The 14,928-nt window shown below is 40.9% G+C and overlaps 1 protein-coding gene across 2 annotated transcripts in view; it reads left to right on the top strand.

Moving 5' to 3' along the window:
* Nucleotides 1-14,928, top strand: part of KIAA0930 (KIAA0930 ortholog) — a 76,445-nt gene that overhangs the window by 48,885 nt on the left and 12,632 nt on the right. The window contains exons 3-7 of one of the 2 annotated variants that reach the window (XM_087764564.1): nt 7,178-7,282; nt 8,593-8,670; nt 11,456-11,557; nt 12,000-12,140; nt 14,037-14,231. In XM_087764564.1, the coding sequence (XP_087620690.1) occupies nt 7,178-7,282; nt 8,593-8,670; nt 11,456-11,557; nt 12,000-12,140; nt 14,037-14,231 (621 nt within the window). Of the gene's footprint in view, nt 1-7,174; nt 7,283-8,592; nt 8,671-11,455; nt 11,558-11,999; nt 12,141-14,036; nt 14,232-14,928 lie in introns of both variants that reach the window. The other variant, XM_087764563.1, reaches the window with a different exon arrangement.

Below are 14,928 nucleotides of genomic sequence, written 5' to 3'. Positions count from 1 at the left end.
TTTTTTAAGACATCTTTCATTCCCCTAAGAGAAAAAATTTATTGTTTATACTGGTAAAGATGTAATCTTCTTTCACAGTCCAAATTTATAACTAAATGCCTTGTGCTGTGTGAAGCATGGTATACATCAATTATATACAAGTCTGATATGAAAGCAGCTGAGTATTGCATCTGCACGGAGGGACTCTTCTGATGCCCTGAATCCTGGAGAACCAACACTTCTGCTCGGAGAGGGTCTGGACAGGGTCTGTGACTGCCTGCAGACTGTGAAACCACTCCTCCCTTCCAACTTCATGCTGTGGTAGTGGTGCTGCTGCATGTGAAGCTCCTTAAATGGAACAAGAAAGCCTAACAGCTCGAGTTGCTGACTTGTGGCAGGCTCGGCCTGTTGCTGCTACATAGGTACCGGTACCAAAGCTAAATGGTTTCCTACTCCTGTAGGTTTAGTTGCTGGGGTGAGGGAGCAGGACGCCACACAGAAATCCCAGCTATGTGATTAGGTGCTTAAATAAGTGCCTGTGGAGGTACAAAATACTAGCTGTCCAAGAGTAAAGTGCTGTCTAGAAAATGGAGACATGCAATGCTGCTGGTAATACGAGTTTTCTCTGTTAATGTCCATCTGGGTTACACCTTAAAAGTACCTCAGTGCTGAAAAGAGATTGTTGAAGTGGGAGGAAGTAAAACAAGCGGCTGGCGGATAATGCACAAGAAAAGAGCAGAACAAGCTAGGGCTGTGTTTGGGGGTGGATCTGCAGCATGGGAGAGGAGGACGTTAGTTCCTTTGGTCAGTGAATTTAGAAAGACCATTTAATTTGGTTAATATTTAAGATACTGTTTTGGAATTATACCTTTTTGCTACAGGGAAGACTAGTAAAAGGAAATACGTGGGTAAATGTGAGAAAGGTGCTTCTAATGTTGAAAGCAACTAGGCTTCACAATAGTTGGATGCACTGTTTGATGGGGGCTTTTAAAACTGTGTGCTGGTGAGCATACGCTGGGGGATAATTCTGCTTTTGTAGAAGATGGACCAGTTTGTGAAAGAAACTTCTCTTTTGCTCATTTTTCCTCATCTTTTGAACCAAACTTGTCAATGTAAAATCCTAAAAATCAAATTTCAGTCTCTCTATTGCAGCTGGCTTTGGAAACAGTAGGAGTATTTCCTCACTGAACTTGTATTGTGGAAAAAGTCTTGAATTTTGTTCACTGTATCGTCTTCCTCTCCCTTTTCATGTTCAACCCCCTCCCCTTCACTGTTTTTTAGTGGATGTGGTCTGAAAAAAACCTGAAAAGTGGTGCTACTACTAGATAGACCTGTAATCCCCTCAGACTTCTTTTTAACAGAAAACCAGAATCTGTTTTTTTGGATGGCTTCTGAATGCCAACAAAATAGGGCTTCTTGTAAACCCTGTTCTTATTACCCCATGCTTTCCGTCCTGGCCAGCTGACAGCCTGTATTGATTTGATTGTAGATTTCTTTTCAGGAGTTTTTCAAAGGCTTATGCACTAAGCTGTGCAAACAAGGTGATTTTCAATTCACAGAGGTTTCATCAAACCAACTCTAATGCCTTGGGAACTATATAGAATTAATGCTCTCCTGAGTGAGTTTTTTTTGGGGGGAAGGGCCTAAATATCCCAGTGTTCATATTATTAATATCAGTTTAAAAGATTGTTTGTATTCTGGAAGTTTGGGGGAGCAAATAGGCATGGTGGGAAAAGTATCCGGTTTATGACAAAGATTTTAAGCCTAGATTGGGGTCTTAGGTGGGTTTTTCTGGGTTTTGTGACAAAAATGTTCCAGCTGTCTATAAGGGTATAACTTAACACATGCATTGTATTGGCTGCCAGTACAAGATCTTGTAAGGCTTGAGTTCTTTTGTAAAGATAACCAGTCCATAATATATACATTTCCGAAAGGCGCATTTCTGTGAATAGAATACACCAGTGTTAATAGACGCTTTGCTCCTTTGCACTTAGGATGGTTTTTTTGTGCAGATGATAGCTCCTGACAACAGTTTCGGTAATAACATGTGTCGTGGGTGGGAGTAGCTGCAGCTGGAAGCAGCTGTGAGGCTCTCCAGGACCTCTGGTGTCACGCCAGAGTAGGCACAAGCATTGCAGCACAGAAGCCCGTGAAGTCCCAGAGACAGACCAGACTCGTACGCGAGGGCTGTGCAAGAAGGTAGCCAGGGAAAAGAAAGGGGCTGAGGAAAAGCAGGATGATGGTGGGGGTCCCGGCTAGCAGGAGCGGTAAAACGCAGCGGGCGAAGGGGGGAAACGACCTCAGGTGGATGTGTTTGTAAGGGGGCTCTCCAGGGATCAGTGACTGGGACTATAAAATTGCAGTGGATTCAGATTTGCGGATGACACACATTGGTGCTGCATAAATTACAAGGGCATGACCATTGGACCGCGCAGCCTGATCCCTAGGAAATGTGGATCTATTTATTACTATAGTTCAATACTTCAGTGCCTGGAGTGCACACAGGCTCTGGAAAGGACAGGCAAGGCATAGAGTGCAAGTTAGCACGCAGTCGTGTTGCTGTGCAGAAAAAGTGCAATCCTGAGGGAGCAGTAAGAGTGTGTACACCAGCGCTGTGCCAGTACCAGAAAAGTCCAGTACTGGTGAAATACCGAGAGGGTGGAAAAGAAGCACAAGCTCTGCAGAGGTGCCCCACTGAGAGGCATGGAGACCTCCTAAAGGAATTTTGTCTGGTTTGTCTGAAAGATTAACAAATGATAAAAAAAAACAACAACCAAACAAACAAAAAAAACCACCAAAAAACACCAAACCAAAACTGAGTATTAAAGAGCTTCTTAATTTAGTGGAAATAGGCATGACAAGAACCAGGGGCTGGCAAAAGGAAAGGAGCTGAATTAAATGAAGTTGCTCACTTTCAGCTAAGAGGATGATTAATCGCTAGAACGAGTTCTCAAAATAAGGTATTTTCCCAGACACTGTCTAGTCAAATGTGATTAACTGGCTTTTGTGAAGAAGTAACGGGGTAAAATGCCTGTGACAGGTAGGAGGTCAGCATAGCTGATGTAATTCTCCTTTACAGCCTTAGCTCGGTAATCCTGTGAAAACTTATAAAGGTGTCATAATGGATTTCAGCTTGCTGAAACTGTAGAAGGGTCATCATCTTGACTTGAGTGAGGAAATACCCAGCTTGGCTTTTGGATTTCACTGGGAATAAATAATTGGTATTTACGTAGTTCTTTCTATTAATAAATTTTCACGCTTGCAGGAAGGCACATCTAATCTAAAGCCAGATAAACAAGCATAGAGGTGAGGCGTGGCCAAGTGAATCAGCAGCAGACCTGGAAAAAGACTCATGTCTCCTGGATCCCTGGCTGAGTCAGACTTGTTTTCTTGGGAGGACTCAGCTATCTGAGATCCAGCATGTTCTCCAGTCCATATAATTTCTTAACTTCGGATGGCCAAACATGACAACATGAATTAAGCCTAGAATATCACAAAACAGTGTTCTGATGAAAAGCATGAGGCATACTAAGAAATTATATTTTAATTTCTTTCTTTATATATATATATTATTTTATATATATATATATATTTTAAAAATTAGGCTCACATTTACCATGTGATTTCTATGTAAATATAAGGAAATATTTCTGTAAGGCAAGTGTTTGTCTTCATTTAGGAAGCGCTGGCAACACTGGCTTACCTAAATTCACGTAATGGTTTCTATTACTGGGAAATCATTGACATTTTGACAGCACTCCTATTTATTGCTGTCTGAGCACTTAGAGGTCAGAACAGCGAACATGTCGGTCTTCTGTTTCCCATGCTGTCAATCCCAAATGCCTACATTCACTTGAAATTATTCACTTAAATATAAAAGGTTAGTACTTTCCCCTTGATTTTTGGATTGGGACTTAAATGAAGAACGTCCCTTGGTGACAGCTGAGGTAGCTACTTCTGCAGTATTTATGTGATCTTACAACTGCAATTCTTTTGCACATAAGGAGCCTGAGTAATGGGACTTTCTCAGGCTTCAGGTTTTGATCTTACATTCTTGGCATATATGCCATTTGTACATAGTACCAGGAAGATAAGCATACAGATGCTGAGCAAGCTTCCTTGGGACATGAACAAATTAGGTCAGCCTGCTAAGAAATTTAGATTGCTGATTTTAAACAATAGTGATTAAGATGTATGGAAAGGTGAAAATTTGTGTTTAAAGTTCTTTGTATGAGGTGTTTTAAGTTTTATATTTTTTTTAATGATTGATTTGGATGCCTCCTTTATTGGCTAATGCTGAACAAGTGGCTGCAAGGTCTGAATGGAGTCAGCCCCAGTCTTTCCTACGTCCTTGGCCCCGCCTGAGACTCCACAGTGTGCCAGCGACAGCAGGATCATTTGCCATGAGTTGAACTGATCCTGTTGATTTATTTCACATCATATTGCATGGCCACCTTCACATGTCCAGCACCGTGGCAGTAGAGGGTAGCTGAGATTAATCTGTGAGCTACAGCACTTGCATGGGAAATGGAGCCTCTGGAAAGTGCTGTTTGTTTTGGCCAACCCAGATTTAGCACTGTGCTTTATGCCGAGATGCCTTATGGACACCTTTTTGCTATTTCTGGAAGAATTGTTTAGAAATGAGTAACAGAGATGCTGCAGATAGAAGTGTTTATGAGATAAGGCATGAGATTTTTGTTCAAAAGTGACTTGTAATTTGGGTGCCTGCACTGTGAAGCATATTACCAGTCAGGCAGGGAGCGGTGGTGCTGCTTGTTATAGCATCCTGCCAAGGGCTCATTGTGTTTTTATAAAACAGATCCTTTGGATGTGTGGCAAGTAAGGCATCCGAAACTGCTGCCTGCAGTAGCAAATGCTGGCTTCTTGGTGTAACTACTGCCCTAGTGCTGGGTGGGGCTGGTTTGTTCCCCTGACACTCACCGAGGAGGCTTACCTGGGCACAAGCAGGAGCTGCAAAACACGGCCAGCAGATGCCAGCGCCATGGAGAGTATTTGGAAGTCCATTTTCTGTCTTTCTGAGGTCAGATGAGTGCTACCTCTGTTGCTTCTGGCTGCTGACAGCTCCTTTCTGGGAAGAGGTTGCCCCTGTCCTGCCCAGTTTGACCTGTTGAACAGAGCTCTATACCCTGTGCAGTTTATTGCCTGGCAAAAAAATTAAATTCCTTAAATTCCCTACATTAATTTCCTTTTGAATACAGTGTGGCTTAAGCACTTGGCTCGGGGAACAGCCGTGGTGGTGATTCATGGTGATCCACCGTGCCGTAACCCACAGGTTGTACTGCCCGGGAATCCTACCCTAAATTAGCGCTTAGGGAAAAAGTGATTAAAGAAAGGCCTTTTTTCTGTCGTTATCTGTGACAGGGTTGGGGGGACGTTCTGTGAAAGAATTGTTGTGCGATGGCTTTGTAATTGCTGGGGAGAAGTAGTTCAGCGTATAAATTAATTTCACCAGCAGAAAAAATCAGTGGCTGACTTCTGCAAAGGGAGGTTTAAACTTTATCGTTAAGAGACAATTAAACTCTGCCTGGAGTAAAATAAAGGCTCCACGGATATGGAGGCAGAAGAGACTGAGGTTGTGTCTGCTGAGCACTTGGTCTCGCTTACCCTGGCGTGCGTTAGAGCTGGAGTTTTACCCTGCAATTACTCACTCCTGCCTTCACCCGGTCCCCTCGCTGCGTCTTTCCTTCGGAGACAGGATGGCTTTTGTTTCACAGGGTATTTCTGGAATCTTGCGAATGTGATGTTTCTGTGCTTTTAGGCACGAAAGTGCAAATATCACCTTTGTCTATTTGGAGATGAATTTAAATTAAATTATTTCCCTCAGCTGCTCACGTCTTAGTTTTTTACAGTAGCTCTCATTAGTTTGTGCCATTATATTGCCAATAGAAAAATTCATGGTTAGGAGCTTTAGAAAAAATAAAAACAAAACAAGGGAATGATGAGTCTATAGGCATTTTTAAAAGATATTTGTAAATAAAAAAAATTAATGATGGAAAACAGTGCATTCAGCTTTCATGTTATCTGATGATGGTCTCAACCCCGAAATATCGTACTGTTTCACTGTTCTTCACTATATTTCGGTCTTGTAGCTTTATGCTTCCCAGAAGAGTTGAAATAAATACACGGTTACTACAGGGCTTAATCTTACTCTGTTTAATTTCATTTACATATTCTGACTTTCATGACAAACTGTTTTCTAACAACTCTTCTTTTTCTGGTTCATGAAGCAAAAAAAGGTTCATGAATTGCCTTGTTTGCAGTGATGTCAACTGGTCACAATATTCTAGATATTTCTTAAACGTCTCTTAAAGTATGTTACTGTGTTAACAAAAAAAGATACTTGACAAAGAGAAAACAAATGCTTTTCCAGGTATTCTGTTAAGGTAGCGCATAGCTTTGACATCTGTTAAGTGGGTGACTTGTCGCCCTATTTTGTATTACACACCAGTTCAGAGATTAAGCCGTGCTGCAGACTTCTTTGTAAAGTGTCAAACTACTGTTTAACTCTCTGTACTACATCAAGTCAAGTTTTCTATTTATCTCAGTTGCTTCAGTATGTTAGCATTGGTAGCGTTGTTTCTGCTTTCTGGGATTATTTGGGATTTTTCATTTGCTTGTTTTTAGTGCGCTGAAAATCTCACATGTAGTTAGGTCCAGTCAGTACTGTCAGCGTGAAACATTTAGAAGAGGGGTTACCCAGATGTCCCCTGTGAGGCATTAATTAGTGAACTTCATCTTCCCAGAGTCTCCCACCACACCTGGGAAGAAGCAACAGCTACCAGCTAGGTGATGTTGAGCATTAGTCTGGTGATGTTTGGTTCCAAGGGATTGTGTTAAGAGAAGTTTATGCATGTGTGGATGGCAAATTTTATTTATTTCATTTTTGCTAAAACACACCCATCATAAGAAATAAATGAAGCTGCTGTCCAAAACTGAGACTCCCCTGCACAGATCTGCCATTCTCACCTGTTCTCCTTCACATCCCCTGTCCCCCCCAGCTTCACTTCCACGCAGAGCCTTCCACGAGGGCTGGCCTTCCACGGTCAACAAAATCCAATCCCGACAGAAAAATGCAGGAGGAAGCTATACAACATGCAGCTTCTGGTGTCATTTTTATGTATGCTAATAGGTACCTTTAGGTAATATTTTTCAAGGAGATGTGATGTTTTCTTAGCAGGTTGAAGTTGAAGTTTACCGGAGAGATTCTAAGAAGCTTCCTGGCCTGGGAGACCCCGACATTGACTGGGAAGAGAGCGTCTACTTGAACCTCATCCTACAGAAGGTAACAGTGATGCTCATCTAATTTTCATGGGCTATTTATGCTAGAGAGGTTTCAGGGCAGGCTTTGATCTGTCCCCTTTCCTCCCTAGCTTGAGGGATTTGAACACTTCTGGATGACAGAAAGAAAACACGGTTTTAGTTTTGCCTTTCAGAGTCTAAATGAACATAAACTGAGATGTTTATTATTTTTCAGTAGAGTCCTAATAGCTTTCCTCAAAAAACTTCAAATGAAGCCCAGTGAAGCTGGGCTGAATTTTATGCACTGTAACAAAGTTTTTTGCAAAATGGAAGGCTTTGTCAGGTTTAATAGTTTTTGAGAGTGAACGAGACTGTTAGACAAGCAACATTTCCATTAGAGTTCACAATACTGGCGCAGCTAAGAGAGAGAACTGCTAAGTGGAAATGCAGTAAAGGTGCTATGTATTACACTGGGAGTTTGCTGCTCTTGACATCAGAACTTTAATAAAACTTTTTTTTTTGTTGGTAGAAACATGAAGCTAGCACAAATTATTTCTTTAATTAACTCATATGTTGTTTAGTTATTGCATATGTTACATTGGTGCTTAGGGAAGCTGAACGTTACTATAGTAATTCGAGAGCCCTTAAAAGTTTTGTCGATTATGATCTCGGAATGAGAGACTGCTGGCTCATTGCACACATCCTGGAAAATAAATTGTTTTCATTCTCTCCCTTTCCTCCCAAAAGTCTCGTTGCAGAACTTCTCTGCAGAGGGCAGATTCTGCCTTTATTAGATGCTGAATAAAACCAGAATCTGTTTGCTACAGTCAGAATTCAGAGATGCTGTTACAGCTGGGCATTGCTGTCCAGAGCTGTCACGCTTGCTTCTTACAAGTTTTTTCAGATTGTTTGGCAGGCTATGTTAATGGTTTCTGACCTCTCTAATGTGTTGCTTACGTTCATTAGTGTTTCTATTTTTCCCTTTTTGAAGGGAGGATATCTTTTCCGTTTCTACCTTATGTGCTTATGTGTGTGTGTCATGCTTATTCCCCCAGCTGACCAGTAAGCTAGCGTTAAACAATATTGACAGGAGTTTCTTTACCCATAGGTCGTGCACCTCAGCAAGCATCTGTCCAAAAGATTTCAGTATTGCTGAGTTAATAAACACAGGCTTGAAAGTTGTAGGAGTTTCGGTATAGTAAAGAGAATAAAGAAAATGGCAATACCAAATCATGTTACTTTTTAGCCAGACAGCTAAAAAAATTAAGACAGAATGTGTTCTGCCTCATGCACATGAATGTTTTGTTTTTCTAACTATAAACCTTCATTTCTCTATCTGGTGCCTTGTTTTAGCTGGATTATGTGGTGACATGTGCTGTGTGCACACGCTCCGATGGAGGAGATATTCATATTCACAAAAAGAAATCTCAGGTGAGATTACCCTGTTATTAATGTGGATAAGAGATTGGCATACAGTATTACCTAATCCTAAAACGGTATCAAAACCAGGGCAGTGGTTCTCAGGCTGTGGTCTGACAGATGCATCCTTGTGTAGCATCTCAAGTCTTTGTCTAGTGACATTTCCTGCCAGTCATCTAAATGTGAGATCTAAATGTCCTTTATAGCCCCTCTCAAAAAATTGTAAAGACCTCTGCGTGCTTTCAAGATTTATATCTTTGCCTACTGGATTGGGGGGGAGTATGCCCAACTGTTAACCAATCTGAGGGTAAACCCGAAATTGTATGAGACCTGAGTTATGAGAAGCCTTCAGGGTAAATCTGTAACATAGGGCTATTAAATAGTAGACAATTTACTGATTACCAGTTTATCTTTTTATTGTTTTATGGAATTCTTGTTTTCTCTCTTAAACTGCTCATTCCTTGTATCTCCACACCAAAGGCTTTTATCGCTTGCTTGTGTGCAGCATACAGTTAATCCAGGGTTTAGCATAGTGGAGGAGACTGAATAATAAGCGTGGAGGGGACAGGAACAAGAAAGCCCAGACTTCTTCACTCAGTTTCCAGCAGATCTTGCAACAACTTCTCCTAGTTGGCAGAAATTCTTCTTTAAAGGTTCCTGGTGACTTTAAAAGACTCTTTCTCCCAGGCATTTATATTTCTTTAGCTCACTCGGCTGTTTGCATGGCTTTACCTAAAATAAATCAATGGTCTTTAATCCTTTAATTTTGTTCTACCATTTTAAACCAACTGTTGCTTTGCCTATGAACAAAACTAGCAATGCTGATTATTGTATTTGCAATTTGCCTTAGTTAGGCACATAATTCCCTTCTTTTGGTGCTGTTGAGACACCACATTACACTGATGTAAGCCTTTTATTTCTCATTGCTTTTTCCACTGTTTACTAGTCCAAATTTCACCCCGAGTTAACTTCTGCAAAATTGTTTTGAGAAAAATCTGTAAATACTACTTGCAGATTTGAAAACTAGGAAGATGAGGATGAGGGACCTGCCCTCACTGCGTGTAAGCGGTGTTCAGAATAAGGAACGGAGGAAGTTTTCTCTTCCTCATTCCTAGAGGCTCTTACTGTGGGACTGCTTATAAATTTTTCGTTGTCTCCCCTTTTCTAGGAGAAACTCAGCACACATTAAAACTTACCAGTACATACTAGTAACATTTCAACATCATGAAGTTGATCTATGGAGAGAGAAAAGGCAATTCTATATACTGTGGAAAGCATATTTGCAGTAGGGCATTTCATTGCAACATGCACCATTGGGGGTCTCAGTTTTCAATGAACATAAGCCAGCTTTTTTTGATCTATTACTGCTCTGATGGTTCTTGCTTTAGAAAGTGTATATTATCCTGGCAGTGTGCAGCCAGATGTTGAACAGGTAGAAGCCATATTCAAGCACAGGACTTGCTGTGCTACTCCAGTTACCTGTGACAGAGCTACCATGTTCATAGCAGTAGAGTATCTAATGCGCAAAACCAGTGTAAAAAAGGCTGACTTTCCCCTAAATTATTTTGCAGACTGCATTGATTCTCTGCTGGCTTGACAATAAGATATCTACAAACTCTATTTTCCTCAGGTGTGTCTGACTGGAGATGAGTTTGGGGGGCGCTTTTGCTTTATATTGGATGGCATGATAACAAGGATGCCTGGAAAATGTCGTTGTTTCAGGCATTGGTGCAAGTGTCATCTTTGAGGAGTCTTGTTACTTTCCAATGCTGTTTCTTGTCACGAAGCAATCCTTCTTTTTAATAATCTGTATTTAAATGTGCTTGTAGGCTTCATAAGTACAAATAAGGAAAAACAACCCTCTCATGAATATCTAATATCCTACCCTTAGTCATGTTTTGTGTTGAATGGTTTGTAGCAAGAGTATCACAAGCCTGACAATCTGGGCAAATTCAGAGCTTTCAACACATTCACAGTGGGCTAAGATTTGACAGGTTTCTTTAATTCAAAGCTTTGTAAACAGAGGTGGAAGCAAAGAAAGCTACTTGGTATGAATTCTTCTCCCTCTTTACCTGCTTGTTAATCTTGCTGGAATGATAAAATCTAAAGCCTTTAGCTATTTAAATGTAGGTTGTTTTGAGGAGTGAAATGACCAAAGGAGTTCAGGAGCTGCTTCAGAGGGAGGAACGCGCAAGAGGAAGCACAGTGGATAAAGAAACAGAAGCAGAAGATGAGGATGAGAAATCAAGTGCTTGTCCTCCTGAGGGCCATGCTTCCCATTACTGAGTGATGTTGATCTTATCATGGTATTAAGCAAACAATAACAGTGAAACTAACTGTAGAAGCAAATAGTGTTAGGTCAGCTACTCCATGGTAACTTCCTTGCTGTGTGTGCTTTTATTTTGCAGCGCATTGCAGTAACTTAAAGGCAGCTCAAGGTGGTTTTCTCTGTTAATGAAAAGGGAGGATACCTTAGCTGTACCATAGGATGGTGAGAGGTCAGGTATACACAGGGACATTTACTGTGGAGCAGCTAGTATTTGATAACTTGCATGTGAAAACTCAAGGATTTCACAAGTGTTGTCATTATTGCAAAACAGGCTGTAGTCAGAAACCAGCTCAGCTTTGCCTGCAGGGTGTCCAGCATCTCTAGCGTAAGTGAAAGTGTTGGCTGACTGAGCAGTGTTGGACTGTGGTGTTTTAGTATTGCTTGCCTTGTATTCAGTGCATCCATTCCTGAGCACATTTAACTGAGAAGATGTTTGTTTTTTTTTTTTTTTTTCCATATCTTTCTCAGCAAGTGTTCGCATCTCCTAGTAAACACCCAATGGACAGTAAAGGAGAGGAGTCAAAGATCAGCTACCCCAACATATTCTTCATGATTGACAGTTTTGAAGAGGTGAGTTCCTTGTTGCAGCAGCAGATTTTTGTCCTATTCTGGTCTTATGTCCTGATTAGCTGTTTTCTTGTACCTTTTGAACAAATGTTCTTGGCTAATTGAGGGTTATCTTCCAGTAGTTCTTATTTTGTTTTATTTGACCTTCCTCTTTCTTTAATGTTTGAAATCTGAGCTTAAAGCTGGATTTTGGCATCTGTCTTTATGACGGGCTAAAGCAAGACAGGCTGATGTGAGAGCTGCTTATCTCAACACATGATTTGCAGCGTGCACTGCCTGAAGTCTGTTTTTGTGAAAGGTTGGGGTGGAGCATACAGCTCCCTTGCTTTCTGCCATTTGCATTGAAACTGCCTTGGGCCCAAGGAGAATCATGGGAATCTGAATATATTTGAACTTTTAACAGCTGCAGTTTGCCTTGAAGTGTTTCATCTTGCATCTTTGGCAGGTTTTCAGTGACATGACTGTGGGAGAAGGAGAAATGGTCTGTGTGGAGCTGGTGGCCAGTGACAAAAGCAACACCTTCCAAGGGGTGATTTTTCAGGGGTCCATCCGCTATGAAGCACTCAAGAAGGTCTACGACAACAGGGTAAGGTGCTTCTGAAAGACAATGTCCTTTGCAACAATAATACTCTGATGATAGTTTTTCTTTGCTGCTGAGGCTGTTAGCTTTTTGTCCTGTTAGATCATCTGCATTGTAGTCTGTCTTTTTTGGCTCTGAAAGTTACCTGAAAGCTAATGCTTTTGGCTCAGACAGCTGAGAGTATTCAGATCAGAATATATTACTCTGGTGTTTGCCAAAAGGAGTGAAGTTGATAAGTAGTCAAGAGTGTGACATAGGAATGGATCTGAATAACAGAGTTCTGGGAGCCCCTTCATTTTCTTGAAAGGTCATAGACGTTTATAGTTCCTTCAGAGAAGGCATGTTTTGCAGGGAGATCTTAAACTCTGATAACTGCCTTGCTATATGTAAAATGTGGTTTTCTTTAGTGTGTTTTGTACTCAGGGCTATTTTCAAAAGACCACTGTAGTTTCACTGTCACAGAAAGAGGCTTTCTTTGCTTTCCTACAGAAACATGAAATGCCAGCACTTTCTTGACTTCAGCATTAAGTACTGCATTTGAAGTTGAGAGTGCAAGAGCCAATAAGCTTCTCAAAGTGTTATGAAGACAGTCCTGAGAGATTTAAAAAACAAACAAAAATCCCCTCAATACCTACTGTGACTGTAAACTTCATTTCCCTTTGTTCCTACCCTTGTCAGGAGAGGTCCTGAATAATTTCCCTTCTCCCTGTTGTAAATGTGAGTAGTTATACTCTTCTAGCAGTTTCTTGAGAGAACATGAAACTGAAATTGTTCTCTGTCCCACCATCATCTTATGGCCTCACGCAATCAGCAGGTGGGTTATTAAAATACATGGGAATGCCGAGTCACTAAAGACAACATAAGAAAAAAGCCCTGCAGAGGAAAGACAAGATTTGATGTGGTAAAGTCACCTCATAGCCTAGGAATGTCCTGTTTGACCATGCAGTTACTTTTCGTTGTTCTGTTAGACGAAATAAAATTGTTAGCTCTTCAAATACTCAATTATGGCCAAAGGCAAAACTTGAAATTTGACCATTCTTTTCACAGAACAGAAGCAATCTCTCTATGCGTTTGAAGGTTACTTGATTTCAGTTGTGTCTGTATTAATTCTTAGTACAGTATGAGTTGTGTTACATGATGAGCATCTTGGCCCTTTCAGGCTATAAACTGCTGAAAGTTGTGATAAACCACTTAAGCTTATGGACAAGTCCTATGTATTTCACTGGGCAAAACCTTGACTGTTTTCATATTGGTCTGTTCCTTTTTTCAATTCTCAGTTCAGTTTTCAGTTCAGTTGTGTTAACTGGAAATTGAGCCCTTCTGTCTGTTGAGAGGGTTCAAAAGCTGTCAGGGTTTTGCAGTGAGCAATGCAACGCAGGTTAGTTGTGCATGGGGACTGGTTCTTTATGCTTTGGCCTTGACAGTGTGGACACAAAAATGTCTGAATTGACTGGCCACAAAGTAGTGCCAGAATTGTGCAGTGCACTTTGCTAGTTTGAAGCATCTTGTGTGCGTCTATTGCTTTTTGGACTCAAACAAGTGTCCCTGCACAGGCTGTGTTGAGTTTTGCACGTGCCTGCTTGTGCTCTGGTGTGCCACACTGTGTGGGCCTGGATAAAAACCTTTTGTTTTATCTCAGCGTGCCATTGGGTAATTCTGCCTTTTGGATAGGTGTAGGAGTTGATTCTCCTCTGAGCTTCTGTTTTTGTATCTGTAAAACTGCTTCCCTTTTGGAGATCACTTCAGATTGTGGGTTAAAATGCTTCTTAAGGGTCAAGATAATGATCATTATCCACTGTGTCTTTCACTTATTCTTAGATAACTGCTTTCAGAGAACGTTACTTTTTTTGAAACATGGAGATGATATTGCATGTTTTTCTCTCCTGTCTTGATGCATTGTAGGTGAGTGTTGCAGCGAAGATGGCTCAAAGAATGTCTTTTGGCTTTTATAAATATAACAACATGGAGTTTGTCCGAATGAAAGGGCCACAAGGGAAAGGACATGCGGAGATGGCAGTGAGTAGAGTTTCTACTGGTGACACTTCGCCATATGGGACAGAAGAAGATTCAAATCCAGAATCTCCAGTGCATGAGAGAGTAAGTAGCAGACAGAAATACTGACGTAAGGTTAAGCATGAACATGTTTTGTTCCAAAGCCAATAGATGGACTGAAGCTGGGATTAACTCATTAAGTTTCTGAACTTAGGTTTGGTTGTGTATATTTTGAACATATTGAGTATATGCAGATGGATTTTTAGCATGGTTTCTCTGGAGCAAATACTGAATACAGAGATGACTGGATGATTCATACTTCTGGAGGAGTGTTTTGTTGAAACAACAGCAATGTTGATGCCAGGGAAAAGGATGGATCTGCCTGTTTTCTATGAAAATTAATAGATTCCGTTTCTGGACAAGATGGGATTTACCTAGAAACATGGAATTTGTATGTTATGTAGGTTGCTTGCTAAACCTCACAGGAAATGGTACTGTTAGGACATTTTGGCACTGATGAATGATGCCAGTGCAAAACCTGTATAATATTAAAGCGAAGAGTATGGATCTAGATGCAGTACCATATTTATGTATATGCTTAATTTTAATGCAAGTGCAGTAAAATACCAATAGAATCAGTCCATAGATGCTGATTTGGCCCTTATTCAGTCCTGAGCCTTGTTTTCCATTAAGGCATTTTACCTAGTTAATGGGGATTAGGCAACATGTCTTCAAAATACCTGCACAGATGTATCCTGACCTGGGCTGAGAAGTTCCTGATGGATTCTAGTCTGGTTTCCCG

This window comes from Nipponia nippon, unplaced genomic scaffold (genome assembly GCF_047370975.1).
Source record: "Nipponia nippon isolate SJK-2023a ecotype South Korea unplaced genomic scaffold, ASM4737097v1 scaffold_3, whole genome shotgun sequence".
NCBI lineage: Eukaryota > Metazoa > Chordata > Aves > Pelecaniformes > Threskiornithidae > Nipponia > Nipponia nippon.
This window is presented reverse-complemented; position numbering and strand designations above follow the sequence as displayed.